We start from the raw sequence: 23,077 nt of genomic DNA, 5'->3' as shown, positions 1-23,077 counted from the left end.
ATGGGAAAAAAGGTTGTGTCAGGCTCTGTGGGGATTTTTTTATTTGACCAAAACCCTCTGCAGAGTCATTTTTAGTATGAGTCCCTCGTGGGTAAAAAACCAAAATGCCGAATACGTTCTAATCTATACTGACTGGTGTAATTGTTCCTTAGACTGCTGAAATAAAAAGCAGCCTCAGAAATTGGTGGCCAGGTGATTTTCTTGTTCAAAACTTTACCACGTCCTACCAGGCCACTGAGACGGACGTAACCCCCCTTTGATAAACATAGCTTCCTAAAAGTGGCATTTTCAGAATTGCAATTTGACTTCACCATAAGTTAGGATTTTAAATTGTGATTCCAGAGATACCAAACGTGAGCTGGTAACCAATTTGCATTTGGAAATTACATTTGTAAAATGAAATAAGGTAACTCCAATTTTATCCTATGGTAGACGTAGGTCTTCCTGTAGTGAAAAATTAATGTAAGAGTTTTTTACTACGAGGACAGGTAAAACATAAAAGACCATGTTCTACTTTTTAGATACACTACATCTGTCTAGGGCCTACTCTAGAGGTGACTTATATGTATTAAAAAGGAAGGTTTGGGCCTTGAAAAAGGTTTACTTTGCCAGGTTGAAATAGCTACAATGGCAGGCCAGAGACATGTTAAAAGTGCTACTCAAGTGGGTGGCACAATCAGTGTTGCAGGCCCACTTGCTGAATGTAATTTACAGGCCCTGGGTACAGGTAATGCCCCTTTACTAGGGACGTAACAAGTAAATTAAATATGCCAATCGGGTATAAGCCAAACTAACATATTTTAAGTATAGAGCACAAGCACTTTAGCACTGGTTAGCAGTGGCAAAGTGCACAGAATCCTATGGCCAACAAAAACGAAGTCAGCAAAAGGGGGTCAAAAAGTGGGTGGAAACCACGCCAAGGATGACAGGTCTAATAAACGTATACATATTGTACCTTCGTGGCAGGCAATCCTCTTTCAGAGATCCACATCGTGTTACTGTAAACTGGCAGCAAGAGGGTTTTGTTGCAGGTGCTTGGGCCTCCGTGTTCAGAGGGCAAAATTAACATGAAAACTTCTGATCCCTGACCCCTAGCAATATGTCCTAAGCCCTCTCCCAATATGCACCAATATGGAGGTTCCTCACAGACCCTGCCAGATGTATTAAGGTCCACCATTGGCTGACCTTCATCAAGAATCAAAAGCTCAGCATTGAGACTGTGATGTCCAACATGGACACCTTTGGGTGTAGTTTCTCCACGCCTCCCCCCGCACGTGGAGGCGTCTCCGTGCAACCACTAAGAGTGAGAGGGGCGTTCCAATTTCTTGGAACTCAGCACTATTGGACTCGAGAGGCATAATTCAAAAGTTGCATCATTGGAGGCATTGCACCCACATCAGACCCATGATAGCCAGGCCTTCTTGCAGCCCAGCACACACCTATCCCTAATAAGGAAAAATAGACTTATTCTGAGCCGGCCAAACACAGACCAAGATATGTCTTAAAATATTGTGTGAGAATGCCTTTCTTATGATAAACTTTGACCCATCTGGAACTGCCACTTCTTTTTAATACCATTTGGTCCACCTTGTGGTTTCAATTGTCATCAACCACATTCTGCTTCATCCCCTGGGCCTGTCTCTAGGACATAGGGCTGGGAATACTACTTTTTTAGTGTTGCTTTCATTTCAGTGAACTGGGCGATGGGTGGTGACATTTTGGTGCAGTAATTTCTGATGGATGCAGCCTTAAGAGTGACATCATAAAAGTATTTTTTCTGTTTCCATGGTTCTTGATGCTTACGTGCAGCTGTGCTTGTATCTCAGAGACTTGAAGTCAGGCCTGCTGGTTTCTGTAGGTGCATGCCTCAGTGTGCCCCCACGCCAGTCCCCTTTTGTTGCGAAGGCTGAAGGATCATGGAAGCTGTTTGACTGCATCTTCTCTTTATAAGAGTCCTTACTATTTATTTATTGTGAGCCTCATTCACTAGGAGATCTTTTACTTGTCTTACTTCCAGCCTTAAATATATAATCATTGGCTTACGCTTACCTACTTCACATAATATTTTATAGCAGACATTGCTCTGGAGAATAATTTGATTAAGCTGTTCCATTTGAATGCGGTGTAAAAGCATAGAAGGACTTCTGTTTTTTTTAAATTGCAGCAGCTGATTCCATGGACTTACCTTTTCTCTTAAATGATTCAATCACATAAATATATTTCCAGCTCCATAATTTAGTACGCCTGCTTCCACTCGAATCCATCACGTAGGGATCTGCCTCGTGACCACGAAATTCAGTAGAAACATGAACTTCTTTGAATTTAACAGAAAATGTTGATTAGTTCCAAAAAATAATTGAAGTCAGGCTCTCTTTGGTTTCCTTTGTGAAAACCTTTCCTAAAAACATAACGATGTCAATCCAGAGCCGCTGCTGCCGGGGATATTCCATGAACATATGTGTATCCTTAAAATGATCCTAATGCATTTGGGGTAAAATGCCTCCACCTTTGTCTTAATTCTTTTACTTTTCTAAGTAGTGGTATAGAGCCAGTTAATTACGATATGTATTGATTCTTAAGAGTTTCCAGGGTCACTGTTTCACCTTTCAAAGGCAAAGATCTGGAGAACACACCTTCACCTCTTTTAGTTGTCCTGACCATTTCTACTTTAATTTATTTGGAAAAGTATGTTCTCACTCATCTTACCAGATTTGTGTCTACTTTTTATTCCTTTCTGGGCCCAGTAATAACTCTTCCGTAAAATTTACTGGATGAGATCCTATTTTTTGGTATATCCATTACACTCAGGGCATTTTTAAACTCTTTGCCTATCAAGCTCCTTAGCTTTTTATTTCTAAAAGCTGACAGTTCTTTTCAATATCCAAATCTATCTTCATTTCTTCAGATCCGATCTTTGAAAAATATAGCCCAGCTTTTGCAAAGGGTGCTGCTAGTCTGTCCTGAACATGTCCGGGAGATCACGTAAGTCTTTTATTGAGCGCCTCCAGCTTCTCGTTGCAACTTTGCTTCTCCGTATGAAGATGGCAGCCAATGATTGCAAACAAAATGATAAAACAAGAAGATAAACAGAACGGAACAAATCTAAACAAGAAGTTTAAATTAGTTAGGAGCACTAGATTTATCAAATAGTCAGCCTTTCCATTTTCCATTTGTTTAACAAAATGTTTATCTCTGATATTATTTATTGTAAATAGACAAGACATGTTCACTTAAGATGATGATAAGTTGAATTTTTAAGTATCAGACCCGCTTGATTGCTGTCTTATCATTTACAAGGTTTCACAACTGGGTCGCCGCTTTCTCTATTTTCGTGTTCTTCAACTTTGTAAAGATTTACTCAGTGCTGTCCTTTAGCTTCATTTGTTCATCTATTGTACTTCACTCTTTTCTCCCCATGGCTTCATATTAGCTCTCCTTTCCCAGCTGTCTTTTATTTCACTGTCTAACTTTAGCATGTTTCTTCTGTTTACATCTACTAAGTAATATTGCAGTCCAGTTTCTGATCCAATTCTTGCATCATCTCCTCAGCGACCCCTGGCATTGGTCCTCCGCTATCAGATCGCTGAGTAGCTTTGCTTTTTAAATTTTCATATTAACTTCTTCTGATGGTGCAACCCAGTCTCTTTTTTGGTGTCGCCCAACCGTTTCTCCAAGGAACGTGTGATCTCTGATTTGCTCACCGTGAAGTAGTTGTTTGAAAGAGGTGGCTGCAGTGTCCCAAGGTCTTCCCACTCTGGAAACCTTCTATTGTCCTGATCAGCTTCAGGTTGGATGGTGGTGTGTTGATCCTCCCCCAGCTCCGTCAGCTTTCCTCCATTCTAAAACGTATGAAATCTTTCTTTCTTACATATTCGATCCTTCACATTTTGCTCACCACTGTCTCTCCTTGCTTTAGTGCTTTATTGGGCACACTGCCTCCTCCGCTGTATTAGGTTTATCTCCTTTTCTGTCTTACTTTCTTGATTCCCTTTCCAATTTGTCCAGGAATTCTCCCTCCTTCTGATTTATCCAAAAGTAATTTTTGCACTCTTCTGAAGCTGAACTGAACTCTTTTGGTGATTTACCACCTCCATAGTAGGGAGAGCCAGTAGTAACTGCGTCTAATTGGCAGACGTTGCACCTCTTCAGGCGCTAATCGTGTCTTCACATCTTGAAGCCATTCCATGCGTTACTCCTGATCTTACTCCCTGCAGCTGCTTTCAAGGCCTCCTTTGCAGATTTCATGCTGCAGCCCCAGGTGGCTCCCTCCTCATCTTTCGTCTAGTAGCCCTCTTTGGTCTTGAGGTACAACGAAAAGCTGGTTCCAAGTCATTGCACATCACTTTGCGGGCTTTGTACCACTTGTACCTCCTTTATTAAAGCACAGATTCCAAGTCGGTTGTTGATAACCTGACCCTCTCTCTGACAACTTTTCTGATTCCTCTCGTCTTTGTACGACTCCCTGTGCGAGACTCTGAAACCCCGGGCTGCCGAAGTACCCCAACATTTTGTTCCGCATCTTCCTTGAGGACGCAGACTGTAGCTCAGCTCTCTTTGCCGAGTCCATCCTGCTTCACAGCACTTTAGGACTCAACTCTCTCAGCTCCCTTGGTGGTTTACTACTTGTCTCTCTTTCATTTACCACCAGGCTTTAGATGGTGTTTAAGGAGAGCAAAATGGGCAGAAACGTATTTACCCCAAGTTGTTTACTCATATTTTTGGTTGCATCTTTGAATCCTGTTGAAATGTTATGGTAGTATCCAGCTGAAACATTGCTGCTACATTTAGACATTACTGTTGGAATTTGCCCTGCACGCGACACACGTCCACCGGTGTAGGTAGTAAGCAATGGATAGCACCGCGCCGCTCCATAACTGAAATTGGGCAGACTCGTTGTTAGATTGAGTTTTCTTATGTTGTTGTTTGTGGTGCGATGTTTTGTTTGGCGAGAGGTTGCGCAGCTTTATATTCATACTACTGTTAGCAAATATCAAATGTGCTAGTTAAAAATGTGAAATGTCCTACCAGCTGTTGTTCATTCTACTCCATGTGGTAGCCTGACCCTGGTGAGCAGAATAATTCTAAATCTTAGTTCCTTCTTGAACCCTGTAAATTTCTGTTTCTGTCACTGTCTTCATGACCCCTAAGACCAGGGGTAGCAGGGGATGAGGAAGGGGGTTCAAAGTGCAAGCGTTGAGTAGCAGCTACATCCCATGGTTACATCTCTTGACGTTCATGGTAGAGACGGACGCATAGCCATAACTAGCTGTTGTCATTGGATTCTGTTCTTATACCCTTGGTACAGGGAGAATCTCAGGTTGTGATATTTTAGTGACAACGTATTTTGTTTGTTTCAGGAGCAAGAAGACCCGAACAGGCAAGCCACCAGCTGGCCAGACTATTACATTGATCGCATCAACTCCATGGCCGCCGTGAGTATTACAAGTCGCTAAAGTTTTGAGTCCTGTTCTCTCCATGTTGATACACAGGAGAACTTTGATCGCGATAGTGCGAAGTGAATGTTGCCAACGTTGTTACCAGTGATTCACAAATCTTATTGTAAGGACATTAAAGATAGTCTAATGTGGGATGAGGGGGTTGTGATTCGCTTGCATCCATCGGTCTGCTATTTTACCATCTTCTAGATCAAGGAGCAAAACGTCTCCTGCCGTATAATCACACCCCTGTAGCACCGTGTTTATAAGGCTACAACAAAGAGCGACGGGTGATATCAGTGCTCCTATGATTTTAAGAAATCTTTACTGTATGTCAGTCATGGTCAATGTAGTTAGTCATTCATGGTCAACACTGTAAATCATTCATGGCCAACACTGCAAGTCATTCATGGTCAATGTTGTAAGTCATTCATGGTCAATGCTGTAAGTCATTCATGGTCAATGCTGTAAGTCATTTATGGTCAATGCTGTAAGTCATTCATGGTCAATGCTGTAAGTCATTCATGGTCAATGCTGTAAGTCATTCATGGTCAATGCTGTAAGTCATTCATGGTCAATGTTGTAAGTCATTCATGGTCAATGCTGTAAGTCATTCATGGTCAATGCTGTAAGTCATTCATGGTCAATGTTGTAAGTCATTCATGGTCAATGCTGTAAGTCATTCATGGCCAACACTGGGAGTCATTAATGGCCAACACTGGAAGTCATTCATGGCCAATACTGCAAGTCATTCATGTCAACGCTGTGCATCATTGATAGTCAATGCTGTGCCTCATTCATGGTCAAAACTGTATGTCATTCATGGTCAACTCTGTAAGTCATTCATGGCTAATGTTGTAAGTCATTCGTCGTCAATGCAACATGCATAAGGACATTGCAGATTTGCCGAATGTTCGGCCTTCGGAATTGCTAGTTCATCTCCTATTAGTGTGGCGAACTCGACACCACTCCCTCCTGCCTTGGTTCTGCTTCTCAGCTGAACCAATCATGAGGTGCCAGCCTCCTTACTGCAGATGCAATGCTAAACCCCCAGTACAGGAATAGACGTGCTCACCCATAGCCCGCATTCCAAGTACCTTCGGTATCAATGAGATGAAATACACCACTGCCAGTTCATGTCTGTACCAATGCTTGTGATGAGCTCTAGTGACCAGACTCTTATTCACAGTTGCCATTTGCTTAAAGAAGGCTAATTAAAACCTAAGGAAGATGTGATTTCGACCAGTATGAAGTCATGTATACGAATTCACATTCAGCGTATAGCTATTCCAGGCAGAACTGGTAGAAAACTGCTGGTGTGCCTAGCTACACCAACCTGGTGAGCTTGCATGCCGTGCAGAACTAAAGCCCGCAGGCCTACAAAAATACTGGAGTCTGTGGAACAGAAACATAACTGGGATCTGTGGGACTGAAGCAGAACTGGGGTAGGTGGGACTTAATCAGAACAGGAGTCTGTGGGACTGAAGCAGAACAGGGGTGAAACTGAAGCAGTACTGGGATCTCTGGGACTGAAGCAGAACTGGGGTTGGTGGGACTAAAGCAGAACTGGAGTCTGTGGGACTGAAGCAGAACTGGGATCTGTGGGACTGAAGCAGAATTGAAGTCTGTGGGATTGAAGCAGAACTTGGATCTGTGGGACTGAAGCAGAACTGGGGTCTGTGGGACTGAAGCAGAACTGGGATCTGTGGGACTGAAGCAGAATTGAAGTCAGTGGGACTGAAGCATAACTGGGGTCTGTGGGACTGAAGCAGAACTGGGGTCTGTGGGACTGAAGCAGTACTGGGGTCTGTGGGATTGAAGCATAACTGGAGTCTGTGGGACTGGAGTAGAATGGGGGAGCATGAAACTGAAGCAGAACTGGGGTCTGTGGGACTGAAGCAGATCTGGGGTCACCAGGACTGAATCAGAACTGGAGTCTGTGGGACTGAAGCAGAACGGGGGGTGAACTGAAATGAAGCAGAACTGGGGTCTGTGGGACTGAAGCAGAACTGGGGTCTGTGAAACTGAAGCTGAACTGGGGTCTGTGGGACTGAAGCAGAACTGGAGTCTGTGGGATTGAAGCATATCTGGGGTCACTAGGATTGAATCAGAACTGGATTCTGTGGGACTGAAGCAGAATTTGGGTTTGTGGGACTGAAACAGAACTGGGGTCTGTGGGACAGAAACAGAACTGGGGTATGTGGGACTGAAGCAGAACTGGTGTCTGTGGGACTGAAGCATATCTGGGGTCACTAGGATTGAATCAGAACTGGAGTCTGTGGGACTGAAGCAGAATTTGGGTTTGTGGGACTGAAACAGAACTGGGGTCTGTGGGACAGAAACAGAACTGGGGTCTGTGGGACTGAAGCAGAACTGGGATCTGTGGGACTGAAGCAGACTGGGATCTGTGGGACTTAAGCAGAACTGGAGTCACCAGGACTGAATCAGAACTGGAGTCTGTGGGACTGAAGCAGAACGAAGGTGTGAAACTGAAGCAGAACTGGGGTCTGTGGGACTGAAGCAGATCTGGGGTCACCAGGACTGAATCAGAACTGGAGTCTGTGGGACTGAAGCAGAACGGGGGGGTGAACTGAAATGAAGCAGAACTGGGGTCTGTGAAACTGAAGCTGAACTGGGGTCTGTGGGACTGAAGCAGAACTGGAGTCTGTGGGATTGAAGCATATCTGGGGTCACTAGGATTGAATCAGAACTGGATTCTGTGGGACTGAAGCAGAATTTGGGTTTGTGGGACTGAAACAGAACTGGGGTCTGTGGGACAGAAACAGAACTGGGGTATGTGGGACTGAAGCAGAACTGGTGTCTGTGGGACTGAAGCATATCTGGGGTCACTAGGATTGAATCAGAACTGGAGTCTGTGGGACTGAAGCAGAATTTGGGTTTGTGGGACTGAAACAGAACTGGGGTCTGTGGGACAGAAACAGAACTGGGGTCTGTGGGACTGAAGCAGAACTGGGATCTGTGGGACTGAAGCAGACTGGGATCTGTGGGACTTAAGCAGAACTGGAGTCACCAGGACTGAATCAGAACTGGAGTCTGTGGGACTGAAGCAGAATTGGGGTCTGTGGGACCAAAGCAGAACTGGAGTCTGTGGGATTGAACCAGAACTGAGGTCTCTGGGACTGAAGCAGACTGGGGTCTGTGGGATTGAAGTAGAACTGTGGTCTGTGGGACTGAAGCAGAACTGGGGTCTGTGAAACTGAAGCAGAACTGGAGTCACTGGCCCTGAAGCAGGACGGGGGGTGAAACTGAAGCAGAACTGGGGTCCATGGGACTTAAGCAGAACTGGGGTCTGTGGGAGTGATCAGACTGGGGTCTGTGGTAATTGAAGCAGGACTCGTGTCTGTGGGACTGAAGCAGAACTGAAGTCAGTAGCACTGAAGCAGAACTGGAGTCTGTGGGTCTGAAGCAGAATGGAGGTAGGGGTGAAACTGAAGCAGAACTGGGGTCTGTGGGACTTAAGCAGAACTGGAGTCACCAGGACTTAACCAGAACTGAAGCAGAACGAAGGTGTGAAACTGAAGCAGAACTTGGGTCTGTGAGACTGAAACGGAACTGGAGTCTGTGGGACTGAAGCAGAACTGGGGTCTGTGGGACTGAAGCAGACTGAGGTCTGTGGGACTGAAGCAGGACTCGGATCTGTGGGACTGAAGCAGAACTGGAGTCTGTGGGACTGAAGCAGAATGGGGGGTGAAACTGAAGCAGAACTGGGGTCCTTGGGACTGAAGCAGACTGGGGTCTGTGGGACTGAAGCAGAACTGGGGTTTGTGGGACTGAAGCAGAACTAAAGTCAGTAGGACTGAAGCAGAACTGGGGACTGTGGTACTGAAGCAGAACTGGAGTCTCTAAGACTGAATCAGAACTGGAGTCTGTTTGACTGAAGCAGAACAGTGGGTGAAACTGAACTGAAGCAGAACTGGGGTCTGTGGGGCTGAAGCAGAACTGGGGTCTGTGAAACTGAAGTAGGACTGGGGTATGTGGGACTGAAGCAGGACTCTGGTCTGTGGGACTGAACCAGAACTGGAGTAACTAGAACTGAATCAGAACTGGAGTATGTGAAACTGAAGCAGAACTGGAGTCACTGGCACTAAAGCAGAACTGGAGTCTGTGGGACTGAAGCAGAATGGGGGGGGTGAAACTGAAGCAGAACTGGGGTATGTGGGACTGAAGCAGACTGGGGTCTGTTGAACTGAAGCAGAACTGGGGTCTGTGGGACTGAAGCAGAACTGGAGTCACTAAGACTGAAATAGAACTGGAGTCTGTGGGACTGAAGCGGAACTAAAGTCAGTAGGACTGAAGCAGAACTGGGGTCTGTGGGACTGAAGCAGAACTGGAGTCACTAGGACTTAAGCATAAGTGGGGTCTGTGGAACTGAAGTAGAACTGGGGTCTGTGGGACTGAAGCAGATCTGGGGGTCACTAAGACTGAATCGGAACTGGAGTCTGTTGGACTGAAGGAGAAGGGGGAGGGAAACTGAACTGAAGCAGAACTGGGGTCTGTGGGGCTGAAGCAGAACTGGGGTCTGTGAAACTGAAGTAGGACTGGGGTCTTTGGGACTTAAGCAGACTGGGGTCTGTGGGACTGAAGCAGACTGGGATCTGTGGGACTGAAGCAGAACTGGAATCACCAGGACTGAATCAGAACTGGAGTCTGTGGAACTGAAGTAGAACTGGGGTCTGTGGGACTGAAGCAGAACAGGTGTGTGTGAAACTGAAGGAGAACTGGGGTTTGTGGGACTGAAGCAGAACTGGGGTCTGTGGGATTGAAGCTGACTGGGGTCTGTGGGACTGAAGTAGAAGTGAAGTCACTGGGACTGAATCAGAAGTGGAGTCACTAGGAATGAATCAGAACTGGAGTATGTGAAACTGAAGCAGAACTGGGGTCTGTGGGGTGGAAGCAGAACTGGTGTCTCTTGGACTGAAGCAGAACTAGTGCTTACAAGACTGAAGAGGAACTGGAGTTTTAGGGTTGCAGCAGAACTGGCTGTTTCAGGTCTGGGGTTGCACTAGGACTTAAATGAATGAAGCAAAACTGGATTAGAATATGTTCCTTGCAGGTCTGAAGCAGAACTGGAGCTTGGAGAACAGACGAAGAGCAACAAATGCAATAGCAGGAGCAAGCCAAACAAGTTGTGTTCCAGTTGTACACTGAACAGAGGCACGTCATCTACTGTTAGAAAGGGAGCCCACCTGAAAGGAAAGAGCAGCCACAGAACAGGCACCGCCTGACAGGAAGGAGCAATTCCCAGACCAGAAACCCCCAGACCGTAAAGGACTGCCTTCAAAATAAGCATAGTGTTAGTGTTTGAGAGCCATCTTGGAATGGTTTGTACTTGGTGGCCATCTTTGATTTTCTTCCATCGAAGGAGAGTTGCACTGATCATTCACAGGTGCATCTGGCAATGAACTTGTCCACAAAACCACAATTATCCGCATATTTCACTAGCACAATATCTCAGCAGACTGATAGGCCCACTTCTGAGAGCATGTGAAAGCCAGGGGTTCAGGTTGTTAAAATAGCCTCCCGCTTGTTTAGAACCCCACAATTGCAATATGCCTTTCTCCCAGCCGCCACGTGTTCCCTTATCCCTCCTTCCTTTCCACACACTTCATCTTCCAGCATCTTGTATGTCTGACGTCATACATCTTCCCTGCACATACCACATCCCCTTTCCCCACGTGGGTCTGAACCTCCCCTTCCTTCTCCAGTCGTTTCCCGCCCTGTCCTACTTTGTCTTCTTCCCATGTTTGACCTCATCCCTCACATCATGTTTGATCTTCCAACCACATGCATTTTCTGATCCATCCGCTCTATTTTCACATCTTATTTCTCTCCCCTTTGTCCGAGGTTCACCTGCGAATGATCTCTCAATAAACCTCTATGGCCTTTCCCCTATGAGTTAGATGAACCTATTGATCTTTGTCTATCCCTCACTGTCCCGATGTGCACACTGTCCCACCTACACCACGGTAAAGTAGCAGCAGCAATAATTTACGTTGATATAAGCTTCAGTTGTTATGTTGAGTTTATATTAATCCATATTATAGAGGTCGAAGAGCCTTTTCCCATCCTCGTATGTGGACCTCACACCTCCAGGTGGACCTCACTTATGGAAAAGCCTGGACACGTTTCTGCTCCTCATAATATTGACAATCTGCGCCAGGAGGGATGGAGGGCTCTCGGAGATGGTCTTCGTTTCTTAAATTCACACAACTTGGCCTTGATGGACAGATCGCTATCGTTGGCGCTTTGAGAGCCGGACCCTGGGAATGTTCCGCTTATGGCCAAAGTCAACGTTCTGTATGGAAGCCAACGAGAAGCGAGTGAAGCCGATAAGGCAGCAGCGGGTGACAGGAGGCAGGTCAGAGAACAAGGAGCATTTTGTGGCCAGGAATAGCAAAGTTGGATCCTACTCAAGTAGAGAGAACGGGTTTGGCACGAGCTCGCCCGAAGACAGAAATAGAGTTAACTGTTTGAAAAGAAACAGAGTTAGTTGATGACAGGAGCTCCAGAGCTGAAGGTGCCTCCAGCTGGAAAGAGAGGAGGTTTACAAGCTCGTGACCATCAAAGCTACTCGAAGATTTATGCTAGCGTGGAAAGCCACTGTTTAGGCCGTAGATTATTTCGGTTCACATATAGGGGCTTGGGGAATGAAAGAAGGGTTAGATCATGTTTCCAAAGGGATCATTAAGTTGGCTGCTGAGGGAAAAGTAGAAAAAGTTAAATGTCATTCTGTTCAGTGGCAGACGGCCAAGATGGCTGAACGCTCTCAAGGAAGCGTCAATGCGATGGCGGCGCTGGGCTTCCCCGCGCGGGTGCATGCGTATCCTGCTTCGGCAATGCTTCGGATTCCCAAGCACAGTATCATGCTATGGTTTTTGCATTTGTAAAGCGTCACTCCCATTAATAACTAGCTATAACAGTGCCTTCTCTCTGTGTGCAGATCTGGGAAGGGCATGCGTCAAAGTGGAGCAACCACCTTTTGATAGTGTCTGTTGTTGCGTTGTTTGTGTGTGGTTAGAAGATAGCTTGTAAGGCTTGTTGTGGTGTTGTGGTGTGTGTGCGCTTGTGTTGGCCTGAAAGTAGTCTGAGTTTGGTCTGGGGATATCTTTGTGGTATTTTATGTCTATGGTGGCTGTGCCAAAGGGGGAGATTTTTGAATATTTATGGAATCCTGCCCTATTATATGATATTGTGTTATGTTTATGGTAATTACATCTGCTTGTATTTAAGGTGTGTGTTGGTTTGCTGTAAGACTGTGGCATTGATTCAGCAGCGCTGACTGTGGCATTGATTCAGCAGCGCTGACTGTGGCATCGATTCTGCCGCGCTGACTGTGGCATTGATTCTGCAGCGCTGACTGTGGCATTGATTCAGCAGCGCTGACTGTGGCATTGATTCAGCAGCGCTGACTGTGGCACTGATTCTGCAGCGCTGACTGTGGCACTGATTCTGCAGCGCTGACTGTGGCATTGATTCTGCAGCGCTGACTGTGGCATTGATTCTGCAGCGCTGACTGTGGCATTGATTCTGCAGCGCTGACTGTGGCATTGATTCAGCAGCGCTGACTGTGGCATTGATTCAGCAGCGCTGACTGTGGCATTGATTCAGCAGCGGTGACTATGGCATTGATTCTGCAGCGCTGACTGTGGCATTGATTCTGCAGCGCTGACTGTGGCATTGATTCTGCAGCGCTGACTGTGGCAACTGTGGCATTGATTCTGCAGCGCTGACTGTGGCATTGATTCTGCAGCGCTGACTGTGGCATCGATTCTGCAGCGGTGACTGTGGCATCGATTCTGCAGCGGTGACTGTGGCATCGATTCTGCAGCGGTGACTGTGGCATCGATTCTGCAGCGGTGACTGTGGCATCGATTCAGCAGCGCTGACTGTGGCATCGATTCTGCAGCGCTGACTGTGGCATCGATTCTGCAGCGCTGACTGTGGCATCGATTCTGCAGCGCTGACTGTGGCATCGATTCTGCAGCGCTGACTGTGGCATCGATTCTGCAGCGCTGACTGTGGCATCGATTCTGCAGCGCTGACTGTGGCAGTGATTCTGCAGCGCTGAGTGTGGCAGTGATTCTGCAGCGCTGAGTGTGGCAGTGATTCTGCAGCGCTGACTGTGGCATAGATTCAGCAGCGCTGACTGTGACGTCGATTCTGCAGCGCTGACTGTGGCGTCGATTCAGCAGCGCTGACTGTGGCGTCGATTCAGCAGCGCTGACTGTGGCGTCGATTCTGCAGCGCTGACTGTGGCATCGATTCTGCAGCGCTGACTGTGGCATTGATTCTGCAACGCTGACTGTGGCCTCGATTCTGCAGCGGTGACTGTGGCATCGATTCTGCAGCGGTGACTGTGGCATCGATTCTGCAGCGGTGACTGTGGCATCGATTCTGCAGCGGTGACTGTGGCATCGATTCAGCAGCGCTGACTGTGGCATCGATTCTGCAGCGCTGACTGTGGCATCGATTCTGCAGCGCTGACTGTGGCATCGATTCTGCAGCGCTGACTGTGGCATCGATTCTGCAGCGCTGACTGTGGCATCGATTCTGCAGCGCTGACTGTGGCATCGATTCTGCAGCGCTGACTGTGGCATCGATTCTGCAGCGCTGACTGTGGCAGTGATTCTGCAGCGCTGAGTGTGGCAGTGATTCTGCAGCGCTGAGTGTGGCAGTGATTCTGCAGCGCTGACTGTGGCGTCGATTCAGCAGCGCTGACTGTGACGTCGATTCTGCAGCGCTGACTGTGGCGTCGATTCAGCAGCGCTGACTGTGGCGTCGATTCAGCAGCGCTGACTGTGGCGTCGATTCTGCAGCGCTGACTGTGGCATCGATTCTGCAGCGCTGACTGTGGCATTGATTCTGCAACGCTGACTGTGGCCTCGATTCTGCAGCGCTGACTGTGGCCTCGATTCTGCAGCGCTGACTGTGGCGTCGATTCAGCAGCGCTGACTGTGGCGTCGATTCAGCAGCGCTGACTGTGGCGTCGATTCAGCAGCGCTGACTGTGGCGTCGATTCAGCAGCGCTGACTGTGGCATTGATTCTGCAGCGCTGACTGTGGCATTGATTCTGCAGCGCTGACTGTGGCATTGATTCTGCAGCGCTGACTGTGGCATTGATTCTGCAGCGCTGACTGTGGCATTGATTCTGCAGCGCTGACTGTGGCATCGATTCTGCAGCGCTGACTGTGGCATCGATTCTGCAGCGCTGACTGTGGCATCGATTCTGCAGCGCTGACTGTGGCATCGATTCTGCAGCGCTGACTGTGGCATCGATTCAGCAGCGCTGACTGTGGCATTGATTCTGCAGCGCTGACTGTGGCATCGATTCTGCAGCGCTGACTGTGGCATCGATTCTGCAGCGCTGACTGTGGCATCGATTCTGCAGCGCTGACTGTGGCATCGATTCTGCAGCGCTGACTGTGGCATCGATTCTGCAGCGCTGACTGTGGCATTGATTCAGCAGCGCTGTAAAGACCCACTCTACGCAGTGTAGAAAGGAATATAATCTTTATTGGCGTGAGATATATCCACGGGTCTTTTACCAGCTCTGTGGCGGTAGTGCGGTGTTGAGTGCATCAATTTGGGCGGGTGTCTTTGGTGTTGGCTGAGCGTGGGCATGTGCAGGTGAGATGATTGAACCACTAGTGCCTGGTGTGATTGTGGAGTGTAGACTGCAGTTGGATGCCCGCTGGCACCCAAGCATGGGTTATCAGAGGGGTGCTGGTCGCATGCATGGCGGGAGGTCTTTAACGCCTTAACCTATGAGGTTGTGTGGCGGTTTTCGGCTTGTGCAGTGACTATGGTCACACAATGAGTTTTCAAGGATTGAGAGCGGCTGGACCTGGTTTTCAGATAAAGAGTTGGCCCCCTCGCACCTTCCTTCCCTCTCGTTTCCTACCAATCCCGGCTGAGTTCCTCTACGCCGATGACATTGTTTCCCCCGGAAGGAGACCTGGAGACGGCTTTGAAATATTGCCTGGACTGCTTCATGATTTGTGTGATATTTTCTGTTACCAAACTGTATGTTTACAAACGTGTTTTGAGCGGAGGGCTTTGTACAATACATGCATAGGGTTTTCCACAGCGTGGGCCGCTCAGTGCATCTCACAAGGGTCATTTCCTGCTTCGAGAACCGGAAGCGGAAGTTGACCTGAATCTGAACCATGGGTAGAGCAAGGGTCGACAACTGAACATATTATGTTTGGAGGAGGGAGACTCACTTTCAAGGCGAGCCTCAGGGTCACGTACTTTACACAAAGGCCACAATTTAGGGGAGCCGCCGGCGTCAGATCACACCCCAAACACCGCACCAAGGTTATAATAATCCCGGTGGTAAACTTCCCTTCTTTGAAAAAAAGACCTACTAAATACAAACAATGTCCTTCAGTCCTGATGTCGAAAATGTAGTATTTGGCTTTCTCATAAGTTGGCCTCATTTTTTTGATTTCTTTAAAAGTATAGCGCTTGGTTCATTTTCAAAGCGCTGTGCACGCGCGCCGAATCATAACTAAATGCACAGATGGCACAATGACGGGGGCCAAGCCCTGCAGGGGGGGTTTGCTCTTGCAACTGGCTCTCCTCGCTTTTAAAATCCTGCTTGTGTGTCAGTGTTGTGTGTGAGCAGGCCCCTCGTTAGTAAGGTGGGGGTGCAGGCATTGCATAGTGGGGACAACTGCAGCGCTTTTTGGGTGCTTAAAAAAGCTTTTTCAGGTAGTTTCTCATCCTATAAACCTTGTCCTGACATGCAGGGTCACATTTTTGCTAGGGGGGGGGGGGGTGTGAGGGGGCACCCTTAAAAGAGATATGATTAATGGGGAATAGTTGTCCCCAGTGGAAAAACGTAAACAATCATCACATTTCCATATAGATATATTTACACCTGTGAGTTACCGTGTGCGCACATGAATATGTGTGTGAGTAAACCCGGGCAAATGCAAGAGACCAGGCTTCTCAGAAGCACTCATGGAACAGTCACACATTTACACAAACATAAGTGTAAATCAAAGGGAGCACATTTCTGATTTTTCAAAGGGCACAATGATGAGTTGTACAAACAAACAAGGGAACCCACGGATACACAGGAACCTTGGCTACATGTTATTGTAAACGAACAACGGTCCCTACAAAACCCATGACCGCACATTCTGACCCTGCATTGTATATGTAGTGTGATAGGGCTGGTTTGTGATTTTGTGTATTGTGACACGTGAAATATTACGTATTAGTGTCACTTGAAAACAATTACCTGAGTAAACAAGCATTTGCAATGCAATAGGTCTCGCATTTATAAGAGTTTGAGCTATTGGCATGGTAAAATTACAATGCCTTTTATTTATGTTTTGGTTTTAAAACAAATAAAAGGCATTGTCATTTACAATGTCAGTAGCATAAACTCGCATAAAAGCAGTGTGTGGAGTGCAGCAGTGTGCCACGTGCAGCAGTGTGCGGCATGCAGCAGTGTGCGGCGTGCAGCAGTGTGCGGCGTGCGGCAGTGTGCGGCGTGCAGCAGTGTGAGGCATGCAGCACTGTGACATGCAGCGGCGTGCTGCAGTGTGCTGCGTGCAGCAGTGTTTCGTGTAGCAGTGTGAGGCATGCAGCACTGTGGCGTGCAGCGGCGTGCAGCAGTGTGCTGCGTGCAGCAGAGTCGTGCAGCATGCAGCAGTGAGTAATGCAGCAGTGTGCAGCAGTGTGTGGCGTGCAGCAGTGTGCGACGTGCAGCAGTGTGCGGCGTGCAGCAGTGTGTGGCGTGCAGCAGTGTGAGGCGTGCAGCAGTGTGAGGCATGCAGCAGTGTGAGGCGTGCAGCAGTGTGAGGCGTGCAGCAGTGTGAGGCGTGCAGCAGAGACACGTGGAGGGTGAGGACAGACACGTGGAGGGTGGGGAGAGACACGTGTGGAGCGTGAGGAGGAGACACATGTGGAGCGTGAGGAGGAGACACCTGTGGAGGGTGAGGAGGAGACACCTGTGGAGGGTGAGGAGGAGACACATGTGGAGGGTGAGGAGGAGACATGTGGAGGGTGAGGAGGAGACACATGTGGAGGGTGAGGAGGAGACACATGTGGAGGGTGAGGAGGAGACATGTGGAGGGTGAGGCGGAGGGTGAGGAGACACGTGTGGAGGGTGAGGAGAGACACGTGTGAAGGGAGAGGGGAGAGACGTGGAGGGTGAGGAGAGACACATGTGGATGTGGAGGGTGAGGAGAGACGTGTGGAGGGTGAGGAGAGACACGTGTGGAGGGTGAGGAGAGACACGTGTGGAGGGTGAGGAGAGACACGTGGAGGGTGAGGAGAGACACGTGGAGTGTGAGGAGAGACACGTGGAGTGTGAGGAGAGACACGTGGAGGGTGAGGAGAGACACGTGGAGGGTGAGGAGAGACGTGGAGGGTGAGGAGAGACGTGGAGGGTGAGGAGAAACACGTGTGGAGGGTGAGGAGAGACACGTGTGGAGGGTGAGGAGAGACACGTGGAGGGTGAGGAGAGACACGTGGAGGGTGAGGAGAGACACGTGTGGAGGGTGAGGAGGGTGAGGTGGAGGGTGAGGAGAGACACGTGGAGGGTGAGGTGGAGGGTGAGGAGAAACAGAGTTGGAGGGTGAGGAGAGACGGAGGTGGAGGGTGAGGAGAGACGGAGGTGGAGGGTGAGGAGAGACCGAGGTGGAGGGTGAGGAGAGACCGAGGTGGAGGGTGAGGAGAGACCAAGGTGGAGGGTGAGGAGAGACCAAGGTGGAGGGTGAGGAGAGACCAAGGTGGAGGGTGAGGAGAGACCAAGGTGGAGAGTGAGGAGAGACCAATGTGGAGAGTGAGGAGAGACCGTGGTGGAGGGTAAGGAGAGACCGAGGTGGAGGGTAAGGAGAGACCGAGGTGGAGGGTAAGGAGAGACAGAGGTGGAGGGTGAGGAGAGACAGTGGTGGAGTGGGGGGGAGGGGAGGATATCACTTTTACTTCCTCTCCTAGTGTAAGGTAACGCCCTCACCCCACAGGCCCTGCCGGGGCCGAGAGCAGATCACTGTTCGCATCAGCCGTCACCCGAGACCGCTCCGTACTTGTTGGTAAATAGAGGTTCACTATCTGTTGATAATGGGATTCACTTGGGGGGCTGACTTACCTCCTCCACCCCCAGGGCCAACACTGAGAAGGCATCAGAGACCTGGTGCTGCCTATGCTGCAGTACTGCGAGAGAGAGGGATGGGGGGGCGGGCAGAGGAAGAGGAGTGGGGTTAGAGAAGGGACAGGTGGGGAGAGAAAGAGGAGAGAAGGGACAGAGACAGAAAAGGAGCAAAAAAAGAATTAGAGAGAGTAAAGAGGAGAGTTGGGGAAAATGAAAACATTACGAGAGAACATGTAGCAAAGAGGTGGAGAGAGAAGATGGGAGAGAGTAAGGACGCAGCCAAGAGATAGGGCAGAGACAAAAAGAATCAAAACAATACAAAAGTATTTTCCAAACTCGTAAATAACCACGGGCCAAACAACTGATCTGCAATGAAGCATCCGAATCCGGTATATCATGACGTTAACCATGTTATAAAAAATAAATTAAAAAAAAAAAACACCCAAAAACACGTATACACCATGTTGACCCTTTTCCATGCAATGTATTCTAAAACGCCATTCTCATTCATACATTCACAGCAAACCTGTTCACAAGAGTGACAGAAAATGTGGTATTAGTGTTACATTTTTGTTTACATCCATACCCGCTCACTTATGCAATTAAAGGATTCATGACCACACGGTTAAACAAAACGTACTGATTGGCCTTGCCGTGAAGGAGAAACACGTGTTGACACACACTCCCGATCTGTGAAACGTTCACCCCACTTTCTCGAAATTGAAACCAGTGCATGTGTCCGACGAACTTCCTGCCGCTTATCTGAATGCACCAGTGGCAGAAGATAGTCACCATCTTGCAACAACACAATTAAAGGGAGGCATGTCTGTCTCTCCCCAACGCCACATGTCTCTGAGTCTTACTGTCTCATGCGAGATCTCCCTCTAGGAGACAGCTGACACTGACTCTTCCCCTGAGACAGTACGGGAGATGCGTGTGTGTGCATAGTGTGTGTGTCTATATGTATATATCTGTGTGTATGCATGTGTGTGTGTTTGTATGTGTATATGTTTGTGTATGCATGTGTGTGTTGGTGTGCAAGTATGGGTGTGTCATTGTGTTCATTTGTCTTCATGGATGTGTACACATGTTTGTGTGTATACCTATGTCTGTGTATGCATGTTTGTGTGTATGTATATGTGTTTGAGTATGTTGGTGTGCGTGCTTGTTTATATGTGTATGTGGGGTTGGTGTGTTGGTGTGCATGTATATGCATATGTTTATGCATGTCTGTGTGTGTTTGTATATGTTCATATGTGTGTGTAAATGCATGTGTGTGTTTGTATGTGTGCATAGTTGTGTATGCATGTGATCAGAGGGAAGAGTGCACTTGAGGGCAAAGAGGAAAACATACAGGGAAGAGTATGTGAGGGCAGAGAGAAAAATACAGAGGGAAAAGCACGTGAGGGCAGAGAGAAAAATACAGAGGGAAGAGTCCATGTGAGGGAGGAGAGGGAAGAGCGCATGTGAGAGCAAAGCAAAAAAAATACAGAGGGTAGGGCGCATGTTAGACCGGAGATAAAAACATAGAGGGAAGAGAGCATGTGAGAGCAGAGAGAAAAATATAGAGAGAAGAACATATACGAGGGCAGAGAAAAAAATACAGAGCGAAGAGCACATGTGAGAGTATAGAGAAAAAATGCAGAGGGAAGAGTACATGTGAGGGAAGAGAGACAAATACAGAGGGAATAGCATGTGTGAGGAAAGGGAGAAAAATAGAGAGGGAAAAGCACATGTGAGGGCAGAGTGAAAATACAGAGGGAATAGCACATGTGAGACCAGAGAGAAAAACAGAGGGAAGAGCATATGTGAGGTCTAGACGCCTTACACAATTGGCGCCCTGAGCAGCATTTCCTTTTCATGCCCTGACACAATCAATCTTACATTCTATGTCACGTCACTCAGGAGTACAACCTCGAATGCTAAACACTGACCAATGAAATTACGTGGCGAAACACCAGCCTATTCAGTGTCATGGACCCCAGGGCAAGTAAGTAAATGACCCCCCAACCTCCTCAATATGCTACAGTTATATTAAATACATGAATTATCAGCGTTCGTGGGCCCTGGTGCCACTGCACCTGCTGCACCAATTGAAGAAACGCCCCTGGGCAAAGGTACACAAACAAGGAATCAATGACTGCCGACCTACCGGAACCACTGCAAAATGATAAAATAAAAATACTTTCCACAGAACATTTACGATGGAATGCATAGAAGCGCTGCCATTATAGCATTATTAATAGAAGATCGTTGCTACACGTTTGTTTTTGAAGTGTCGAATTCTAACATGGAGAGTGAGGATGGTATATTTTAGGAGGGCTGAAGAGGCGCATGCCGTGGGATCGCGCTAGCATGCATCACAGCTCACAAACCTCGGACACATTAGGGGCAGCAGAATGTACAACATACAGAAAGTATGTGCATCACCACGTCGTTACAAAATTGCAGAAACCTGATGCTTTGGTTAAAACATGGCCACAATGTTATCAACTACTGCAGAAGAAAAGTTGGCCGAATGGGAAACGTGTGGAAGGAGAGGAGTTTTCTTGTTTAAGAACAAGGCTGTAAGATTACGACGACATTTAAAAGTCAATTGCTTCACTTAAGGCGAGAGTTTATTATTAAAGTAAATTAAAGGGAGTGGACAAAAATAACCGGTTCCTAGTCGGGAAAGATGGGTCTAATGAAGCAAAGGTGACCCAAACAAGATGGACTTACAAAGGGATTTAAGGACAGTGAAAAGGAATCGAGCAGAGCATCAAAGGGCTGGGTGAGAAGGGAGGGGGGAATGCAAGGGTCAAAGCGGCGAAAGTGAAAGTAATCGAGCAGAGCATCAAAGGGCTGGGTGAGAAGGGAGGGGGGAATGCAAGGAGCAGAGGAGCAGCTGTGCACGTGCACGCCATCGTGCACTCAAGCCCTAGGCCAGCAAAACCATGTGGGTAGCACTTTTGAAAGCCCAGTTACAAAATGTCTCAAAGAGACAGCTTTCGCTGTCTCAGCGAGACCTAATCAAAGAGACAGCTTTCTCTGTCTCAGCGAGACCTAAAAATGGACATTGTAACAGGTGCCTGTAGTCATGTTCTTAACTTTTCTGGCAAAAACACTGATTCTGAATAATAAGTGTAAAAGCGTTAAGGCAACTATGTTGTTCCTGCTTACACTTCGCTTTACTCAATCTTGAACTGCCTAGGAGTGTTTGCTATTTCCAGGACGTTAGTAATTATATATATATTTTTTAAGCCAGCATATTACTATTGTCTCCCCTCCCTCATAACCAATTTTCTATTTTCGGGTTCTCCAGCGCTGCAAGGTCATACGAATGGCAATAGCACTATGCAAATAACATCACCACACGGCATACATAAAAACAAAAGTAAAAAAACATTTTCAATGCCAAGAGCTCTTTCACAATTGCGAAACCGACTGCATAGCAAATTCTTGTTTATATGTCGACTCCAAAACAAAACATTGGCATTTACAACGCCAATACAAGACCTATTGCATTGCAAATGCTGGTTACTGTTGATTTCTCTTTACCACAAACATTGCCTGCATCAAGCACAAATGCATTCAGTCTCCAATACATTGAAATACACCTATATAACTTGTCTTTGCAAGTTCAAAACATACCCGATACATTTAAAGAAGCTAATTTTATTTTGGGCCTATTTTGTGTCCCAATCCGACCCTGTAGAAAGGCCATTTATTCTGTGCTTTCTGTGTTTCTAGCCAGAAGTCACAACATCGCCCGCGTTTTAACACAAAGAACATATAACATCTATAGAACAAAGTTGTGATGCTAAAACACGTACGGACATCTTTTATTTAAAATATATACTTTCCAGGGGTATTAAAGAGGTTATTTTGTTAAAGATCGTGCAGCCACTGAAAAGCACAAGAAGAAGAAGAAAGAAACGTAGACACTACATGTAAATCGTTTTTTTCCGTTTTTCAATCCGAGATAAAACCCAAACTCTAATTCGTGGTGAAAATATAGTACAATAGCAGCACACAGACCCTTTCCTTCTTGAAAAAACAACGAATGGTAGGATTCCATCGTTAGATACAGTAAAATAATCAGAGCAACAGGAAGGATTAATACCATTATAAAGCGAGGAGGACTCAGTGTTGACATGAAAAGAAGGCTCTTGGCAGATGGTCAACGCCTTTAAAAAAAAATCCAGGTCAAAGAACGAGAAAGGCACTCCCAATAGGCGACGGGGTTGTATCGGAGGGGGTGGGGGGGGGGGGGGCTCTCTTGGAGGGGGGAGGGTAGGAACAGAGAAGATGCGAGCGGTAAAACTCCATAATTGGTACGTTTTATTCTGGCACTGCAATAGCGTGCACATTCTTTCAGAAAGGCATGCTTCAATATAAATCAAAATAAACTCGAGCTGCTGAGTGTAAGCGGTATTAATAAGTGTACATTATCTCACACACGTAACTTAATTTACCAAAGATTAGTACTCAATGGGACCCCTCTTCTTCATTTAACAGGACTATTCGGGCT

At 47.3% G+C, this 23,077-nt stretch overlaps 1 protein-coding gene across 2 annotated transcripts in view; it reads left to right on the top strand.

Annotated features, from left to right (window-relative positions):
* Nucleotides 1-23,077, top strand: part of DAAM2 (dishevelled associated activator of morphogenesis 2) — a 630,299-nt gene that overhangs the window by 305,562 nt on the left and 301,660 nt on the right. For both annotated transcript variants that reach the window (XM_085610233.1, XM_085610232.1), the window contains exon 4: nucleotides 5,358-5,432. In XM_085610233.1, the coding sequence (XP_085466359.1) occupies nucleotides 5,358-5,432 (75 nt within the window). The remainder of the gene's footprint in view (nucleotides 1-5,357; nucleotides 5,433-23,077) is intronic.

The sequence above is a fragment of the Triturus cristatus genome, chromosome 6, assembly GCF_964204655.1.
Source record: "Triturus cristatus chromosome 6, aTriCri1.1, whole genome shotgun sequence".
Classification (NCBI taxonomy): domain Eukaryota; kingdom Metazoa; phylum Chordata; class Amphibia; order Caudata; family Salamandridae; genus Triturus; species Triturus cristatus.
This window is presented reverse-complemented; position numbering and strand designations above follow the sequence as displayed.